Source organism: Anoplopoma fimbria, chromosome 11 (genome assembly GCF_027596085.1).
Source record: "Anoplopoma fimbria isolate UVic2021 breed Golden Eagle Sablefish chromosome 11, Afim_UVic_2022, whole genome shotgun sequence".
In the NCBI taxonomy this organism is placed as follows: domain Eukaryota; kingdom Metazoa; phylum Chordata; class Actinopteri; order Perciformes; family Anoplopomatidae; genus Anoplopoma; species Anoplopoma fimbria.
Window position 1 is genome coordinate 1,373,028 of NC_072459.1, and position 19,530 is coordinate 1,392,557.

The following is a 19,530-nucleotide window of genomic DNA, read 5'->3' on the forward strand; positions in this document are numbered from 1 at the left end:
CAATAATTATAATGAGTTTAGATTATAGAGTTTATTGGTATTACATATTATATATATATATATATATAAGGAGATATATATATATATATATATAGCCTAATTTATTAATTAGTTAATAAATAAATATTGAAAAAAGCTTTTTTTTCTAAATTCATGGACAGCACCTTGTTTGTTTTGTTGAATTTATATTCGGTTTAATTTCTTTAAATTGGCCATAACAAACAAATTATTCAAGATATTAGATTTAAGATTCTATACTATTTAAAGAGAAAAACTAAATACTCAGAGGTGGTGAGATGCCCAAAGACAAGGATTATAGAGTTTAGATTATAGAGTTTATTGGTATTACATATTACCCTGGGCAAGGAGAGGAACTGCATTTATATTATGGCTCTTCCTCAATAAATTATCAAAAAGAAAATATGTATAAATAGCCTATAACAAATTAATTGATTAATTAGTTAATAAATAAATATTGAAAAAAGCTTTGTTTACTTTTGATGTTCTCATCATATGGGCTTTAAATTTATGGACAGCACCTTGTTTGTTTTGTTGAATTTATAGTCGGTTTAATTTTTTTAAGTTGGCTATAACAATTTAAGATTCTATACTATTTAAAGAGAAAAACAAAATACGCAGAGGTGGTGAGATGCCCAAATTTTGAGATTAACATCTATCAGCAAAAGTCACAATCTCTTTGTTTCACTGAGTAGCTCACAATTATGTTAATATGAATAATGAACACATGGTTGCATAAAAGTTTTAGGCCCTTTTGCAGTAAAAGTGTTGCTTAAGTCATATTTGTTTAAAAACATTTTAAATGTCATGTCTTTTATTGGAATATATTGCATATTCTATTATAAATTCATATAGATAATATATGATCTAAACCACACATTTTACTTTTAAAAAAGCAGTTTATTGTTCTGGGCATGATGTCATGAAACATTGCTTATTCATTGCAAATTTGAAAATATAAAAAAGTAAGAAACATCATAAAAAAATATCATAATATGTAACCTTATTTCTCTTACAATATAACAGTGATGCTCTTGTATGTGTATGTTTGGTCATAAGAGTGGATTTTAACACAATAATACAGTATTTTCTGAAGTCTGAGATTGAGCATCAGTTCCGATGTCAGTTCAAGTGAGTGCATGAAAGTCTCAAATCCAAACCGACGCACAGATGACGACACAAAGATGAGTCAGTTCTGACGCAGTGCAGTGACAGCAGAAGACTGTTTATCAGCTGTGCTGCAATAGTTCAGTCACATGTGCTTTTCAAACGCTGAAGTCTTCTCCCCGTCATGCTGTTGTACGTCCTCTCTGTCGTTCATCATTTATACTTAACGTTGGCTTCAACTGGAATGAGAAACAAGGAGTTTGAAAGAGTCATACGGATGCTTAATGCAACGGTTCAATGTAACAACAGGTGCTTTGTTTGGACTAACTGTGCAGAGGAAAAAAGCTGGAGCCGGTAACCAAGACAACTGAGTCACATTGCTGTTTTTTTATTAGGCACACCAATAGCATGGCTTTATGTATGCAAATGTCAGTCTGCAGGTCTGTCTGTCCACCACTTTGGTCCAGACAGAAACATCTCAATTATTGGATGTGTTGCCATGCAATTTTATACAGACATTCGTGGTCCCCAGAGGATGAATCCTACTATTTTGGAGTTACCCTGACTGTCCCTATGATTGTTAACATGCATCCATACATCTATCCTCTCATGCACCATTGACCGACCCAAAATGCGAACATTTTAACCTTTGACATGACAGGAATGACTACTATGTCATGTTAATAGTTAACATATCTCTGTTTGCACATTGTTGACATGTTTGCAGTATTTTCCAGTCGTTCTTACTGCTGTAATCCTGCGGTGCCATGGGCCTGGAGAGGACCTGTCTGATGGCGTCCAGCCACTCTCTCTGCTCCCTCTCCTGCTCGCACATGAAGACAAACTGTCTGTGTGGCGTTTCCACCGTAACGCCACACTTCCACTTGTTTCCCCGGGCATGCTTAGGGACGCACTCCTTCACAGAGTAGCCCTTGCTCTCAGTGCCGATGAAAATCACGCCCAACTCCTCCGCGTCCTACGTTCACAAGCATGAAAACACATTCAAACAAATCAGTTGGTTAAAGTGTTTGACAGACGTCCTCACAGCTACGCGCAGCATCGAGTTAGAACGAGAAGTCCTCACCAGCTGGCCTTTGAAGTACAACAACTTCCTGTTCTGAGAGTCCAAAATGAACCACCTCTTTTTGAACGACTCCTTTTGCTATTGAAAAAACACATTTAATGCATCACATGTAAAATCACAGTATGAATTTAAACATTTCTTGCCCAAGCTTCATATCCCCTTTCTTCTTCTATCGTACCAGTCTCTTCTTACTGAGATGTAATTCAAGTCTGTTTGAATATGTAAGAGGAACCGAAACACACTCTCAAAAGTACTACTACTGTGAGAAACAACTCTAACTCTGCTCGTAGCGGCAGTTGAGTGCTGACTAAATAAATGTAAAAATAACTCATGAAAACATGCATCTGTATATGTTTCACCATTTTATCTGTATGAACTTACCAATGGGCCGGTCTTTTCCATGTATCCCTCTTTGAGGTAGGTTCTTGTTATCTTTGGTATGAGCTGACAAAAAGGTGTAAAGGTACACGAGTGTTATGCTTAAAAACATAAAAGCAAAAAGAGGCAAGTTTCTGTTCTTACTGCTGTTGTTTCTCAATAAACTGTTTTTTTTAATTTGCATCAATAACTACAAAACATTTAATCAGTTTATTTGGTTTTGAGAAGGTTTGATGCTTACTTCTTCATTGCTTCCTGTCGGGTACGCCGTCTTCAGGTACGCATAGCGAGCGGCACGAATGGCGTTGAACCACGTCACTATTTCCTAGAGTAGAAGAAGAGACCCTGAGCTTCTCCTCAGTCCTACAGTTTGAGACTTGCTGAATACTGCTATTTATACTTTGGATGTTCATGCAGTCCCACCTCAGGACTCTCGTGGTAGACGTAGAGGTTCCTGGTGTGATCGTTGTCTTGGTAGGTGATCTGCAGCCCGTGAGGATGTCCAATCTTCTCTGGTTGAAATGTGGCGTTTAGGTCCTTGATGGAGATCACAGCTTTTGGGCCTTTGGACTCCTGGATCACAATACATGGCACATCAGAGATGGTAGAAAGGACGCAACAACTGGATTAACATGCAGCTGTTTGTGCACTCGTTTTTGTGTCTGTAGGACATTTTGGTCTCAACTGAAATTACTCAAAAAACTACAAAATGGATTGTCATGAAATTCAGTGGAGACATTCATGGCCCCCAGAGGATGAATTGTAAGAACTTTAGCGATCCCCTGATGTTTCCTCCAGTACCACCAGCAGCTCAAAATTTAAGTTTGTCCAAAACTTTAGACCTAATACTTGCAGAACTAATGACATTCCCATCAACGGGGGAACTGCCGCTGTCAGGCTGCACAACCAGCTCTGCTCCCAGTCGACCAAATTGTGAGCATGTTTGCATGCTGACGTTAGTATTTATCGCACTAAGTTAAGGAGGAGAGAGATCCAATCAAATAAATGCACATAACAAATATGAAAGCAAACTCCACATCTTGTACTATGAAACAATATCAGATCAGATTGTGATCAGCTCATGGGGCAGTTTAATTGTGTCTGAGCTGATTGGGAACTCACATTTTCCTTGTTGTAGTAAGTCAGCGTGAATTCCCGCTCAGAAAGCACAAACTTCCTCTTCAGAAACTGGGTGTTCTCTTTCCCCTTCTTCCACAGCATCCCCTCGTAGAAACCTATCAAATCCAAGAAAAATAGTCACTGCACTGAGTGACAGTCTGGTTAGACTTTCACTTCCTGGCTGTTTTGTTATGCAAGGAACAGGTTTTTCTTGCATGTGTATGAGGAACCAAATCAGCTTTATGCCAAGGGACTGATAAAGATTGATGGTTTACTGTAGACATGTGTGTTAGAAAACACTGGAAGCATCACCTGTGGTGTATGAAAGTGGAGGATACTTGATTTCTCCTGTGAATTCCATCCTTTCATATTTAGCCCGAATCCACTGCTCTCTTAAGACTCTGCGTTTCAAAAGCAAACATAAAAATAATCATAGACAGGTAACATGCAGAAACTCCTGAACATAAGCTGCCCAATCACCACAATAACTGAATCCATTAAACTTTTATCTAGCAGCAGATATTCATCCATATTTCACTTCTACACTCAGTAGTTGCACTTCTCTCTATTCATCACAGCATTGCTCCGTCAGCAGACATGCTCTTCTACCGCACAGACAGTTTTCTGAAGAATGTCATCATTCTGGAAAGTTACTTACCCACAGTCATTTTCCCGGGGCCGATAGTAGTAAACTGGAACAGCTTTCTCGTACAGAGATTGTGCGCTGACATTGCCATTGGATTTCATGAACTTCCCAGATCCCAAGAAAAACAACACACATTAAGATTAAACACCCACACAGACAATTTGTCCCTTCACCTGAGGAACGATACTATGTTATTACCATAGCAACGATAACAGATGTAGGGACCATACCTCCACCAGTTCATCCTCCCAGAAGTCCAGCTTTATGGATTTGACCCGGCTGGAGAGGCTGCGATGGATGCCGGAGCAGTTCAGACACACAAACACACCCAGCTTGTAGGACGCCCACTCTGGATCTGGGGTAGTGCAGATTTGGAAGGTGGGATTCAGATAAAACACCAGAGTCCTGCTTTGGGGCCCCAACACCGCCCTGCTCCTCCCACTCTATGGGGCCACATACACTGTATTCCTACGCTGGAATATTACAGTGTTATGGACAGGTTTTTATTCGTCTTTGAATAAATAAAAATCGATTTAGGAATAAACACAAAAATGACTATTTCTTTTTACCATTGGTGACTTTTTAACTGCAATGATTATACTTCTTGCTGTCCTCATATTGTATGTATTTGTTGTTTTAGTTTTTCTTTTTTATATGGACCATTGTGTCTGGAATAAAGCTGAATATATAACTTTAAACAAATATTTTGGCACACGGACCCTTCAGGCTTTTTTAAGTGTGTATCGTTAATGTAAGAGATTAACGTGTAAAATAGAATTTGTAAAGGCCGTGTGTACAATGTCTTTCTCCACACGAGGTACTGTTCATGCACTCAGGATCTTGTTACATTTCATAAAAGCCAGGTAGCTTTCTGACAGACAGGTCAAGCCTTAAATCACCTTCACATGACTCACAGTGACGTTTTTTTTTTTCCATGAATCTTTTTTTTCCTCACTCTTAAATATGTACACATAAATCACAGTGGGTATCTGTTGTGACCAAATAAAGGTTTATAACAACTAAATAAAGAGACTCTCACTGTGTTTGTGCGTTAATACTTTCTATCCTGATCCTGAGCTGCTGGAGGACAGAACCTGAAGGGATCTCTGCCCTGAGCTTGTTAAACATTTCCTCCAGTGCACAGTGGATGGACCGGTTCCTGCCACACAAAAAGAAATTGAGACATTTTTGTGTTTATTCCTAAATCGATTTGATTTAGGAATAAACACAAAAATGTCTCAATTTCTTTTTACCATTGGTGACTTTTTAACTGCAATGATTATATTATCTTCTTGTTGTCCTCATATTGTATGTATTTGTTGTTTTAGTGTTTCTTTTTTATATGGACCATTGTGTCTGTAATAAAGCTGAATATAAAACTTTAAACAAATATTTTGGCACACGGACCCTTCAGGCTTTTTCATTATAGAGTTGATATCATGTATTGGAGTGCGTATTACTGTGCCAACTTATAGCAAATCAAACTACAGAGAGCCTGCAGCTTTCCCTGGTTGATAACCCTGTCAGGCTCACACTCATCTCATCTGAGACCGATTATCAAAACTCTTGCTGCCTGTTTTCACAAAAATCTAATCGAGGAAATCTGATTATCTTCAGGATGTTGGCCATTCACAAGTTCTATGTGGGAGAGATTCTGATGATATATTTATTTGAAAGACTTTAAAGATAAATCTAACCTGGTTTACCACACACACACACACACACTCACTCATCTCTTACCCGGAGCTCCGCAGTCTGCACACTGACAGTTGACCGGCCGCCTCAGCAGCTCCAGCAGCAGCTTCTTGTTTCTCTCGTGATTTGACATTTTGGCACAAAGTCAGAGTCTCTTTCTTAAACGACGATAAATCCCTCTGTCTGAACTCAGCATGATGGTCACATAGTTTCTCACGTGGTTTAAATGTAACTGAAAAAAAGAAAATGAAAACTGGAACTGGAGTTTTTTTTGGGGATGTTGCAAAACAAAGCATGCGTAAAGACGCGGAAACCAAGCGTGCGTCGGTGGAGGGGTTGTCCTTTATGTCATTACCTCTGTGCAGTGGCCTCAGAAACACAAGCTGTCAGAAGGCATCACACTCAGCAGGAACCGGTCCACCCACTGTGCACTGGAGGAAATGTTTAACGAGCAGAGACATGCCTTCAGGTTCTGTCCTCCAGCAGCTCAGGATCAGGATAGAAAGTATTAAAGCACAAACACAGTGAGAGTCTCTCTTTATTTAGTTGTTATAAACCTTTATTTGGTCACAACAGATACCCACTGTGATTTATGTGTACATATTTAAGAGTGAGGAAAAAAAGATTAATTAAAAAAAACGTCACTGTGAGTCATGTGAAGGTGATTTAAGGCTTGACCTGTCTGTCAGAAAGCTACCTGGCTTTTATGAAATTGAACAAGATCCTGAGTGCATGAACAGACATTGTACACACGGCCTTTACAAATTCTATTTTACATGTTAATCTCTTACATTAACGATACACACTTATCCCCCCAAAGATATTTCTACTAGTTTAAAACATTTTGCAAGATGCAAAGCAAATTGACGAGGCTTTTCAACATATAAAACACTACTGTACAAAAAAAATACACACAGCTTAATATTACAAAAATCATATAAAGTAGAAATCTTTAGTGCATTCTTTGAAAGCACCACACGATGCGCTGACTGAGACAGCATATGAGGCTGTTTAGCTGAGAGCCCTTCAGGTGAGAATACCTTCAGTATTCAGTCTTTCCACCTCAGAAGAAATGTGTGGAACCAGACAGTCCTCTGTGCGCACACACACACACACACACACACCTCTGACCTCCTCATCTCATGTCCAGGTCACGATCATAAAGACACTGAAGGCCACAGTGACAAATGCTGCTGCCTCCGTTTCCTCCTCGTGTCACAACACAAACTGTAAAAGTGTTCCTTCTTCCAAATCAATCGCCAAAACGCATTGACCTTATAAGTATGGCCGCTTTGAGGGTCACATTTGTTTCAGGCCTCTGTGTGATTATGAAGACACGTCAGACCTCCTCTATGGTTCAGGGGAAGTCTCCAGCAAGCTGTTCTAGAGTGCTCTTTTCCAGACCCAGGTGGATCGCATCCAGGTAGTGCAGGAACCTGGAGGAGGAAATAAAAAAACATCAGCTCAGTTTTCTGTGGACCCGTTTCATCAGACGTGGTTGCAATGCGTCTTGCATACAGTTAGATTTCAGTTGGCACATTTATTTATAGCCAGGTGCTTGGTGTCAAAACCACTCTCACCACTATATGAGCGTGCTATTGGCTGCCTGCTGTGCTCAACCACATCCTGCTCACGCTCTAAATAAAGACCGGATGGTTGATCAAGTGAAGAACTACGGTATCTGCATGCCCACCTTCGTTTAACTTTGCCCTGCTCCTTCAGCTGCTCTGATCTGCAGATGGTGCGAAGGGCCGGCAAGTAGTCCAGAGCAGCTGCTGATCTGCTGGCCGGAGAACCAAACACCCCTCTGAACGTCAGACTCTCCATCACTTCTCTCCTCCGCTGGACCAGCCTGGAACGTATCAACACACATTACCTTCTTTATACTGGTTTACCTCGCCAAGGTATAAGAAATCATTCTGCTAACATCATGCTGCTGACTGGGCCTCAGTGCATTAGGTTTTTGTTGTACAGAAGATGAGATTATTGTGTAAAGAAAAGACTCGTAAGACTCACTGCGGTTGACAAGGACCGTCCTGAGTGAAGCTGTAACCTTGACGATGAGCGGCCACAGGGAGGGTGAGTTCTGCTGCAGCCTCCTGTCCCACCTCCCCCTCTAGTTGTTGGACTTTGTTCCAGATCTCCTCTACCGAAGCCCGACACTTGTGGAAGCTCAGAGCCTCCACAGCAGCCGGGATCTCCAAGACCTGCTCTCCTCTTTCCCAGCTCCCCCTTTCAGTCTCGACCCTCGACTCATCGGTCATCCCGTCTTTCACCACCGCACCGACCGCTGACATCCTTCTCGGATTGTCGCCTCCTTCTGGATGAACCATCAAAGAGGAGTCCATGTACGACATGTTGTCTAAGAAGTGAGCTATTGATTCCAGACACTGGGAGACTGGGAGACTTATTACCCGCTCCTCAGGAGTCAGCGGCTTCCTCTTCACCTTCTCTAAAACTATTCTCTCTTTGACGTCCTCCTTTGTCTCAGGAGCGCCCTGCGGCCTGCAGAGAGATAGAAAACCGTCTTCTGAGTCCGAGTCCGAGTCAATTCCATCCTTGTTTGGTAAACCGTGCCGCTTCTTGCTCTTCCTCATTCTGTTGGACATTTTGATTGGACTCCCATCGTCAGAGCAATCCGCTGACTCTGCCGTGTGCAGAAGCTTTGCATGTGATGGAAGCTCTTCTGGATTAACAGATGTATTTTCTTGTATTGCAGAAACAGATTGCTCTGGTTTGAAGGTAGAGGTGGTCAGCTGTGTGAGCGGGAGAGGTAAGAGTCTCTCAAAGTTGGAGTAGAGCAGGTCCACTCCTCGTCGCTTGCTGTTTGCCAGCAGCTCCCAGCAGAACATCTCCTCCATCGGACTCTGGTTCTGTTGACAACGCACACCCGGTCAATCAAGTACAACAGGAACCAAGACAACCTCACAAACATGTTGTCACTCTCAGCGGTGTAATGTGGTAAGTGAAGGGTTTACCCTGAGGCGCTCCCAGATGTCTCCCTCGGGTTCAACGTTCAGCAGACCGAGCATGCTCTCAGTGCAGCCGGTGTCAGCGGGAGGAAGAGCCTCAGTCTCTGCACACACAGACATGGCTGCTGCCTCTTCATCAGCCTCCGGCTTTGGTTCTGCTTGTAATGCAAATGAGGAAGTAAATACTTATTAGATTAAAAAGGTAACTGATTTGTGTTGCACATTTCTAAACACAGTTTTATGTGATTTAATAAATGACATGAGAGAGAGAAAGTTATACAATTATAGAGTAAAAAATAAATAAATATAATATTGTCTTGGAGAAATCATTCACTTCACAATTTAGGTTCCATGGCAGCAAACACAAGGTCCCTCTTGGTTCTAAGTCTCTGCTCGTCGTAGGTCCCCTTGTACGGGGCTTAATAATAATAATAATAATAATAATAATAATAATAATAATAATAATAATAATAATAATAATAATCAATCCTTTATTAGTCCCACAATGGGGAAATTACAATTCTCTGCATTTAACCATCCCGGAGGAGCAGTGGGCTGCTAAGCGCCCGGGGAGCAATTTGAGGTTAGGTGTCTTGCTCAAGGACACCTCGGCATGTTGACTGTAGCTGGTCAGATTATTAACTTGGAGCTTGGTAAAGGGATTATTACAATTTAAACTGTTTTCTGAATGCAACACAAAGCCAATGAAGGGATGAGTGCAGAATATAGAGTTACAGTAAAGCAGATGGGATGAAATAAAGGCATGAATAACTTTCTCAGTTACAGCACATTAAAATAGAATAGATTTGAGAAAAGCTTTTTAGTTATTGACATCTAAATAAAGCAAAACAAAGTAATCAACAACTTTTCCACGAGCTCATCTTCTTACCATGTTTGCCAGTGTGCGTCAATGGTCTGGTTACGTGGCGGCCTCCTGCGCTCCGAGTCCAGAACTGCAGCTGCAGTAAACTCTGCCTGATGTCGCATCCATTGAGTCTGAGCAGAGAGCTGATGTCCAACAGGTCTGTCCTCATGTCCTCCGTCAGACACAACAGCCGCAGGAAGCTGCCAACGTCCAACTGCACCAGGTGAGAGAAGGACAACTAAAAACCGACTGAAATGTACTTTTTATAACTGATCGCTCCTACTTGGTTAGCATTAGCATTGAAACATTTGCGTTGAATAATTGTCCACTCACCACGGAGGGCGTTTTGAAAAGGATCTCTTCAAAGTTGCCGTCAAACCTGGTGCTGAAAGCAGGATCTAAAAACACACACATTTTTTATTAAACTCAAAAGACCAGACAGAAAGTATGAATAAATCAAATCAACACAGACTGAGACATTTGACCTTTTCTCCTTCTACTCACCGCTGGTTGTGAGGATGACTGGCCTCTTCGTCGTGGTCATGAATGTCTTGATGGCGGCTAGAAACCCTGAGTCATCATCAAATATAACATCCACTTCTTCAAACAGGATAAGCGAGGTGGCCGTCTTCTTGCTCTGTTCTTCACTGTTCTTCTCTTCAGGGGTGGAAGCTGTTTTGGAGTCTTTCTGCTTATTGGCACACTCATTTGCTTTTATGACTTTCTTGGAAGCAGCTATGTGAAGAGATGTTGGACAGAGAAAGGAAACACTATAAGTATTTGAGTCCTGGTATAAACTTTTCCTCATAAGTAAAGAATAGACACATGTGAAGATGAAATTAACCTGTTTGTTCATTCTTCTTATCGTTAGGTGTCTCCTTGGTGGCGGGTTGACCCATTTTGAAGAAGTTAGCTAAAGAGGTGGGAGCCAGGCCTCCTCGTTTAGCAGCTCTTGGAGACTGGGGATGTTTCCTGGGAGAGGACACCACCCTACGAGGAGAGTTAACCTTTCCTGGAAGATGAAGAATACAACCAGGTATAAATTATGCAACCACACACAAAACATGCAGATCCTCAATCACAAGCCACTCATTAGAAACAGGTTATCAGTGTTAGCCCGGTACATACTGGGCGAGGATCCGAGCTTTGGAGTGCTGCTGCTGCTTGTGCCGTAACTGTTGAAGTAGGTGGGTTTGTGGGCGTTGACCCCCTGACTGTCCACCTGGTGAGACTGAGTGGCTTCCTTCAGCTGGGACAGAATAAGACGGCCACTACGCTGAGAGGAAGCATTCACCTCAAATACCTAGAGGGACCACAGAGAAGTTAGGAAATGAAGACGCTTGTTCCGACACAAACGTCACAGTTATGGACCTGGAAGCTTTTGTACCTTGAAGCCCAGCTCCTGGGCACAAGCATAGACTGCAGCAGTCTTTCCTATTCCAGTAGGTCCTGTGATGAGCATCGTATTACACAACATGTCCTCTCCATCCTGGGGGTCCTCTTCTCCGCAGTCCCAGTCCGAGTCTGGACACAGAGAGCCATCATTCAGTCAACACAATCACACTACAAGCCAACACAAGTATTTATAAAGAGAAAGAGAGGATTCTCTTTTCTCTAATCTCCCACCATTGCTGCCTTCCTCTTGTTTCTTGTCTTTCTGCTTTTTTCGCTCTTCTCGGTCTGCACGGAGTTTCCATTCTTTTAGCCAGCTGTATAAAAAGGAGAAACATTAAACATTCGCCCCAAACGTTCCTCAGACGGCAGCCCAAAGCCCATATTGTGTTTGTATTTACGTCATGGGCTGATTCCATTTAAGAGATACAGTATAAAGCAAATATGGTGAATGATCAGTGGACTTAAATTTGTATAGGGTTAGGGTTCACACATCGATGGCACAACCTACAGGACCAATTTGAGGTTCAGGGTTTTCCGGGCAAGAGGGGCCACTGTTTTCATGCAGGTGCAATGAAATGAAAGCGGTTTCGGTTCCTCACCTGTGCAGCCTCCTCACTGAGGCAGTGTTACTGATGATGTCACTGGAGTGCTGGGGCTGATATTTGTCCGTCCACAACACGTCCTCTCTCAACACATCTGAAGAACCAAACATTTTCTACGTTACTTACAACAGACAATGACGTAAACAGACATGTTGACGAGGACACAAATTGGCATACTTTTGAGGATGTTGTATAAAAAGTTGTCACGCCAGTTGAAGGTGTTTTCCTCCTGCAGGTGCTTTATTAAGATAATTATACATTGTTGTGTTGGTGTGAATGACAGCAGCCCTATTTATAGTACTTAACCTTTACGTCTTAATGTTTGCCCACACTTCACCATTAGAGCCAATCAACTGGGACTTTGATAATGACACATTTGCAAGTTATAAAAAACATTAAAATAAAAACAGTTTGGGTTTGAGCTGAAAACATCAGTGGATCCAAAGGTTCGTCAGTCTGTTCCAAGATTTAAATGCATTTGCTGTTGTGCATTAACTTATGGTTAGTTGGATATAAGCAGGAGCTTCTTTTTTTTTTTTTACAGTTATGTCATTTAAGTTGCTTCCCATTGGCTGATTTGCCGTATTGTTTATGGATCCCAAAGTTAGTAGAGAGACTCATTGAAACTGTTTTTGAGAAGGTGTTTATTCCACTGTATGGTCATTTTGGAGAACTTCTATTTTGCGCACCCTCGTTGATATATATGGGTTGAAGAAAATACTCACAAAAAACATGTTGAATCAGACCGTAAAATATGATACCTCACCTTTTCTTCCAGTGTTCTCTTCTGAAAGCGAGTCATCAATCACAACCACAGAGTCGTCATCAGAAGGGACGGGAGGCGTTTTGACTGAAGGCTGATCTTTCTCGTTGGCCCCGTCCTCCGGTCTTGACCTCCTTGCTCGTCTTGTACGACCCCCCCTTTTTGTTGGCTCAGGCTCAGATTTTTTTTCTTCTGCACAGCTGGCCCGTTGCTTCTTGGCAACCTTCACAGACATTTCCCCCTCGTCATCCGTCCTCTTCCTCTTCCCTCCAACTGGTTCGGCTGGCAGTGTGGTGCTGGTGGCTCTGGTTACAGCCTCTGGTTCTAGTAAGTAAAATGCAATGGATGTTGAGAATAATCTTTTAATTTAAGCTCTGATTTAACGGATTAAAATACTGCAAATATTTGTATTTTGAGAGCAAATTAGATAAAAATTCAAGGAGGATTTGTGCAAATTTTCTGACTGTAGATGCCAGTGAATAAATATAGGATAAATACTGAATAGTGCAAAAATGAAATAGGAAATCAAGCTTAATAACAGCCTAATAAAAACTTTACTGCAACCTGACATTTTGCAATACAACATTGTCAGTGTACGAGTGCAATAACTGCCAGGCCGACCTGAGGCTGCGCTCTGCTGCTGGTGGTCAGCGTGTCTCTTCAGGAAGCGAGTGGCGAACATCTGAGCGGGGAAGGAAGGGTTAGCGGTGCGGACCTCCTCCACAAGAAGCTGACGAACACTTTCAGAGATCTCAGGCCTCCAGCCAGAACCCTTCAAAAAGGAAAAAGTACTTTTTTAAATACTGTGTTTGCAGTTTTACTGTACTACACTACAAACGACACGATGCACAAGAATACAAACTAAGACAGAATGAAGCATTCAAGTATGTGTCTCTCGCTTTATGAGCCTTTTTAAAACACAACATAGGGACACTGGCAAACAATTGATCCCGTTTAACGTGTAACTAAATCATTACAATCATTTCAACATACCCGTTCAACAAAGGCTCTACGTGCAGGTTTTGTCCTCACACAAAGAGAACCGCTAACAGATGGACGTGAGTTGGACGTTTGGCACCAAAGCTCTTTCAGATGACGCAGTAACGAAGACTCAGGCCACAGTAGACTCCAAAGAGGGCAATCTGTCAATACACAACAAAAACAGGTTATCATGAGCTCCTGTCTTGATTCACCTGTACCTACCAGTCCTTAATAATAGTAAATAAATGAAGTAATTGATTCTGTCTGTATATATAATATTTTAGTTATTGTGGATTATTTACATTTTGTTTTACTTATTTGATACTCTTTACTGTTTTTATTGCTTTACTTGTTTTGATCTTGTTTTTTTATTTTTTTTACTGTCTATACTCTATGCAGCTGTAAATCCTGTAAATTTCCCTGCTGCGGGACGAATAAAGGATTGTCTTATTTTATATATAATATTTAAGTTAAAGTAGCAATATCACAATGTAGAAATACTCTGTTAGAAGTTAAAGTCCTGCATTCTAAGGCATTATGCCAAATGTACTTAAAGTATGAAAAGTAAATAGTACTTATTATGCACAATGGCTTATTTCAGAATAATTAATATCAAGTAATTAATAAAAGCTGATTATAGTTATAGATTATGTCAGTTTTGTGTACATTATTAATTTCCCTTTAATGAAGGTAAAGTTATTTGGTTATTTCCCTCAGGGATCAATTACATTTGATCTGTAATAGAAGCTCAATCAATTTATTATGTTTTGTATTTTAAATCTAAGTTGTCAAATAAATGTAGTTAGTAAAAATTGTAGTTGAATAAAAGCATTAAGTAAGGTTCCACCACTGTCAAATGAAGATGCCAACATTTATATTTCTAGCTATTTTTTTTAGCTTACCGTTTGATGGTTGCGTCATGTGAACGACTGGTTGAAAGGAGGAACGGGAGAGCGAGTAGGCCTCCCTGGTGGCAGCCGTCTTAGCTATCTGTTTCCTGAAAGTCTCAGGCAGGCCGCTCTTCAGGAACTCTTTGCGTGCTTTGAACTGCTCGTCATCCTGGGAGGTTTCAGAGCTGCTGTCGTCAAAGATGGAAATCACCGCAGACACCTTCCGAGCCGCCTTCTCTTGGCCCAGCGAGGTTCCCTTTGAGCCTGTGAGGAAAAAGAATACAGCAGCATTAGATGAGATTTCTACAAAATGCTAAACAGTAATTGATGATTTTAGAGTGGGAAAGATTACCTGGGACCGCTTTGGGCTCTTTGCCAACAGATGAGGCTTTTCCCAGAACTTCATTTAGACTCCGTAGAGGCTTCTGGGTTTTACTCTTTTCCTGTGCCGTGGCAGTCTGGTCCTTCTCCAGGCAGATGACAGAATCCTAATTTTGCCAATGTGGACAAATCAAAACAGTGCAGGATAATAAAAAGGAGAGAAAAATCACATTAACACCAAAGATTTGTTATTAAATTAGTGAATAGGTGAAACCTTAAAAGGCTTTATGGGTAAATTTTTGAATGACAAGCCAGAGGAAATGGACAATAGCAGTCATTATCAAAGACTGGGTCAGATCCGACAGGTGGGTCTCATTAGATTTCATTAAGGTCGCCCAATAAATTTGCATTATTTCTTCCATAATCGTTTATTTAACATTCATATCTACAGTTCACCTTTGAGTCCCATGAGAGAGCCTGACTGTTGGTACCGTCCTGATAATTGTAGCCTACTTATTACATTGAATATAAAATGAATGCTAGTGTAGAAACTGTTTGTTTTACTAATAAACAAGAGCCTGTTAACTCTGCCTAAATGCATTTATTTGGTCTCATTTATAAAGTGATGAGTGCAATGTACTACAGGTTCATACCATCAATTTATTGGCCTTTCCATAACTCAACCAATTCCTCTACAAAAATGCAAACCGCCCCTTCAACAGTGAAAGGTTATTCAGCTCATGCCTTTAACTGTACCTCGTCTTCACAGTAGATCTTCTTAGCGGAGGCCTCGGCTCGTGACGAACGCCTTAAGGAGCCCTTTTCCTTGACAGCTGTTTTTTTACTCTGCTGAATCACTTTGGCTTTCTCCACCAACTTCTTTGCCTGCTTCCTTTTTTTAGAGTAATTTGATGTCTGAAAAAAATTTAAAGCATCCCGTCATCAGCTACGTAATTATGATGTTTAAACTATGTTGTCAGTACATCAATTCATTACATTTAGAATCTGTGAAAAATATCATACTTACTTTAGTAGCCAAAGGAGAGCTAATGCCACTTCCACTTTCAGGCTTGGTCTTGGAAACGTTTTTATGGACTCTAGTAAATTTAATCCTTATGAAAAAGAAAACATTGAATTAGAACATGAAAAACATTCAAAAGAACCATTACACATAAATACATACACATACACATATCATCCACCAACTTACAGTCCTGTCATGAAACCATCTTTAAGGGTAACAATGTTCTGTTGTTTACACTTTTATACAGATGTTGATTAACTGTATGAGAACGTAGTTTGTGGTGCATTACGTACTGACAAAGAGGGTCAAAAAAATAAAAGAAACAATTCATAATAAAATCCAGTCCTCCAAAATGACCATAAAGTTGAATAAACACCTTTCTAAAACACCTTTCATAGAATGTGTGACTGTATGCACGTGTCACCTGATTGGGCTTCCTTTTGTGTCAGATGGGCACACCATCTCTGCTACGAAGACTGTGCGTTTGGACTTGCGTATCTTTGGAGTGGACATGTTTGCAGGGCTGTCATTAGGTGAAGCAGCAGCATCATCAGCAGCAGCAGCGTCCTTCAACTCGTTGCGTTTCCTGTTTTTTCTGACAGGGCTTGTTGGTGCGACCTCGGGTACTTGCCGGTTTACAGCTTCTCTTTTGGACCTCCTCACCTCCGGGATGGAGGGAGTTGAGGTGATGGGAATCTCCTCTCGTTTCTCATCAACCTTAACAATTGCGGCCACTGTTTCCTCCACAGGAGCAGCTTCAGGTGGGGTGGCGATTGCTTCATCTTCTTCTTTAGCTTTCTTTCTGCCTCTTCTTGCTGGTTTCTTTTTAACTACTTTGTCTTCCTGAGAGGCAGCGGGGACTTTCTCAACAGAGGGTGGAGTTACAGCGTCTTCTTCACAAACTTTCTCCGCATCATCCCCAGCTTTCTCTCCGGGTTGCTTCTGCTTGCTCTGGCTCTTAACAGTCTTGGCTTTGGACCCATCCAGACCGGGCTGTTTGAAGGCAGACATGAACTGCTTCCTCTCCGACTCACTGCACTTGGGCGCGGATTCACTTTCCAGCACAGCCAGCTCGAGATCCTCCTCTTGAAGAACCACGTTGGATTTACGCTTGACATTCACAGATGACGGAGGGAGTTTGTGTTCGGCCTCCATGTGAGGAGACGACGTAGGGCTCAGCGCCCCCTTTCTCCTGTTAAAGATGGAAGCTAACTTCCCCCCGGCCTTGGCTGATTCCTGTCTGGCCGAGACGACATGCACTTCAGCCTGGATGGTGACGGTTCGGGGTGAGACTTGAAAAAGCGTCACCCCCGAACCGACCTTTTCTTCAGATTTAGGGATGAACGACTGCTCAGTGTCCATTTCTTCCACCTCTGCTGTGATTTTACTTTTGTCTTCTCTGCCCTGATCATCGTCCGTGTCCTCTTCACCACCGCTCTGGCTCTGACTCCGCACAAAATCCTCGAAGGAGACTGTGACTGTGCTGTTGTTTAACTGAGACGCCTCATCCACATTGACCTCCATACTAACATCACACAAGGAGCTCTCTTTCTCGTTCTCCTCTGGTTCTAAACGCTTTGCCTTCCTTGAATTCCGTTCATTGGTTTTGACTTGTTTTGCTTTGTCTTTTGAAGGTACAATCGGAGATAATTCAATACCGTCTAGATCTGGATTAAGTGCGACACCGTTCCCACATTCGGGATCGTCTTCTTCAGCCTGCTCAACACTGACAGTCTTAGTAGCAGTAAAACCAGCCTCAGCAGTGAGCTGGGTAATGAGGGCCGCTGTATCACTGCCAAGGAAACCACAGCTGCCGATTGCTTCTGCTGCAGAGTCTTTGCCATCATATGGTTTCTCTACAATCACGCAGCTCGCCTCCTCTGCGGAGCTAAAGATTTCCGCCTCCACAAGTTTCCTTGCAGCTTTGCCAGCCTTTCTCCTCCGTTTCTGAGACTGCCGTTTCACTGCTGCCTCTGGACTCGTGGGTTTTTCTGCAACATCAGACGTCTGGCAGGTCTCCTTCGACTGCTCGGGGCAGCCGGTCTTTTCTTTAGAGGACGATGCCTTCCGGCCAAAGTAGTCAGCGATGTTGTTGGAGCGAGGAGATGAAGAGGGTTTCTCCACAGGCTTCGGCACGGGAGAGAAATAGTTTGTGATTGTCTTGGCGATATTACTGCCACCATCTTTGCGAGATTTCTTGCAAGGCTGTAAAAAGGAGTGAAAGGACATAATAAATTATTATTAATTAACAGCTACAAATGCAACATAAGGTCCAAATCAGTGTCATAGACATACCTGGGTGTCAAAGTCCTCGATGACAGATGCCATAGCCACAACACCAGCCATAATTTTAAAGACACCTAAAGCAAAAGGAGACAATATGAAAATGGAGACTGAGATATGAGCAGAAATGACGCGTTATTACTGCCATTAAAACTCATTATCCTGGTATCAAGTCCAGTTTGGAAGCTTTATCATGTTTACATTTCCAGTCCCCTCTTTACCAGAGTTATCAAGTCACATAACAATAATGTTATGCTCAATTATTCTTTTGGTTTTCAATAAAATGCACTATAAGTCTGACTTTGCTTCTACCCTGTAGTCTTTGTGCTTTCTCGCCTCGCAGGTTTCCGTAAATCGTGGCTGTACCTGGACTGTGGCCCTGCTGACACCCACTGCTACAACCATTATTATTATTAATCACATTACTAGACACAGTGAGGACATGCTGAGGACAGACACAGTGAGGACAGACACAGTGAGACACAGTGAGGACAGAGAGGACAGAGGACATGTTGAGGACACATTGAGGACAGACATGTCGTACAGTGAGGACAGAGGACAGACATGTGGCTCACCTGTCTCCTCGTCCCTCGTCACAGCCCGTCCTCGTGTCCTGTCCTCCCCGCGTCCCCGCTCTCGCGCTCCATGTTTCTGGACGTTTGTTGCTCTTTTTTCAAAAACGCGCCAGACTGTCCGAGAGCGAAGCGCGCCAAATATACGTGACGCGTTCTGCGTGAGCGGGGTCCACCAATCGGAGGGAAGAGAAACGCCGACGTCATCGCCTGACGTAGCCGGGCCACAAAACAAAGATGGCGGGTTGTGCCTTTGGAGGAGGTGGAGAAAAAACACAGCGACCCCTGCTGGCTGCGCCGAGATAAGATAAGATAAGATAAGATTAAATAAGATTAGATAAGATAAGATAAGATAAAATAAAATAAGATAAGATAAGATAAGATAAAATAAATAAAATAAAATAAAATAAAATAAAATAAAAAATAAAATAAAATAAAATAAAATAAAAAAATAAAAAATAAAATAAAAAGATAAAATAAGATAAATAAAATAAAATAAAATAAAATAAAATAAAATAAAATAAAATAAAATAAAATAAAATAAAATAAAATAAAATTAAATAAAATAAAATAAGACAAAAATAAGATAAAATAAGATAAAATAAAAAAATAAAATAAGATAAGATAAGATAAGATAAAATAAGATAAAATAAGATAAAATAAGATAAAATGAGATAAAAATAAGATAAAACAAGATAAAATAAGATAAAATAAGATAAAAATAAGATAAAAAATAAGATAAAATAAGATAAAATAAGATAAAATAATCCTTTATTAGGATTACCATTGTAAAAAAAACAAGTATTATAAATAAG

The 19,530-nt window shown here is 41.2% G+C and overlaps 2 protein-coding genes across 3 annotated transcripts; both read right to left on the bottom strand.

Moving 5' to 3' along the window:
- Positions 1 to 798: 798 nt before the first annotated feature.
- Positions 799 to 6,325, bottom strand: adap2 (ArfGAP with dual PH domains 2). Its single transcript, XM_054607366.1, has 11 exons — positions 6,093 to 6,325; positions 4,583 to 4,707; positions 4,365 to 4,456; positions 4,019 to 4,107; positions 3,710 to 3,822; positions 3,011 to 3,160; positions 2,829 to 2,912; positions 2,591 to 2,653; positions 2,210 to 2,287; positions 1,873 to 2,101; positions 799 to 1,364 (listed from the first exon to the last, which is right to left on the bottom strand). Exons 1-11 carry the CDS (start codon positions 6,178 to 6,180, stop codon positions 1,339 to 1,341), a joined length of 1,137 nt encoding a protein of 378 aa, XP_054463341.1. The 5' UTR covers positions 6,181 to 6,325; the 3' UTR covers positions 799 to 1,338.
- A 273-nt stretch (positions 6,326 to 6,598) lies between these two features.
- atad5a (ATPase family AAA domain containing 5a) lies at positions 6,599 to 18,899 on the bottom strand. Of its 2 annotated transcripts, none has more exons than XM_054607892.1 (22): positions 18,719 to 18,899; positions 18,156 to 18,220; positions 16,285 to 18,065; positions 15,864 to 15,948; positions 15,593 to 15,751; positions 14,868 to 15,003; positions 14,528 to 14,779; positions 13,638 to 13,786; positions 13,266 to 13,416; positions 12,648 to 12,968; positions 11,879 to 11,975; positions 11,511 to 11,593; positions 11,272 to 11,408; positions 11,013 to 11,187; positions 10,729 to 10,896; positions 10,389 to 10,619; positions 10,218 to 10,282; positions 9,909 to 10,098; positions 9,026 to 9,174; positions 8,064 to 8,920; positions 7,741 to 7,899; positions 6,599 to 7,483 (listed from the first exon to the last, which is right to left on the bottom strand). In XM_054607892.1, exons 2-22 carry the CDS (start codon positions 18,204 to 18,206, stop codon positions 7,405 to 7,407), a joined length of 5,475 nt encoding a protein of 1,824 aa, XP_054463867.1. In that variant the 5' UTR covers positions 18,207 to 18,220; positions 18,719 to 18,899; the 3' UTR covers positions 6,599 to 7,404. The 2 variants fall into 2 exon arrangements, with proteins under 2 accessions (XP_054463867.1, XP_054463866.1); XM_054607891.1 differs by having other exon boundaries at positions 9,026 to 9,177.
- Between the last annotated feature and the right edge of the window lie 631 nt (positions 18,900 to 19,530).

Bases quoted from the DNA above. Each gene is read 5' to 3' on its own strand.
- atad5a (XM_054607891.1), bottom strand. From the start codon at position 18,206: ATGGCTGGTGTTGTGGCTATGGCATCTGTCATCGAGGACTTTGACACC. The intron at 11,594-11,878 runs GTGAGGAACCGA...CTTTTTATACAG, and splicing joins TCAGTGAGGAGGCTGCACAG to CTGGCTAAAAGAATGGAAAC. The intron at 11,409-11,510 runs GTGGGAGATTAG...CTCTGTGTCCAG, and splicing joins ACAAGAGGAAGGCAGCAATG to ACTCGGACTGGGACTGCGGA.
- adap2 (XM_054607366.1), bottom strand. From the start codon at position 6,180: ATGTCAAATCACGAGAGAAACAAGAAGCTGCTGCTGGAGCTGCTGAGG. The intron at 4,708-6,092 runs GTAAGAGATGAG...GCACTACCCCAG, and splicing joins TGCAGACTGCGGAGCTCCGG to ATCCAGAGTGGGCGTCCTAC. The intron at 4,457-4,582 runs GTATGGTCCCTA...GGATCTGGGAAG, and splicing joins GGGAGGATGAACTGGTGGAG to TTCATGAAATCCAATGGCAA.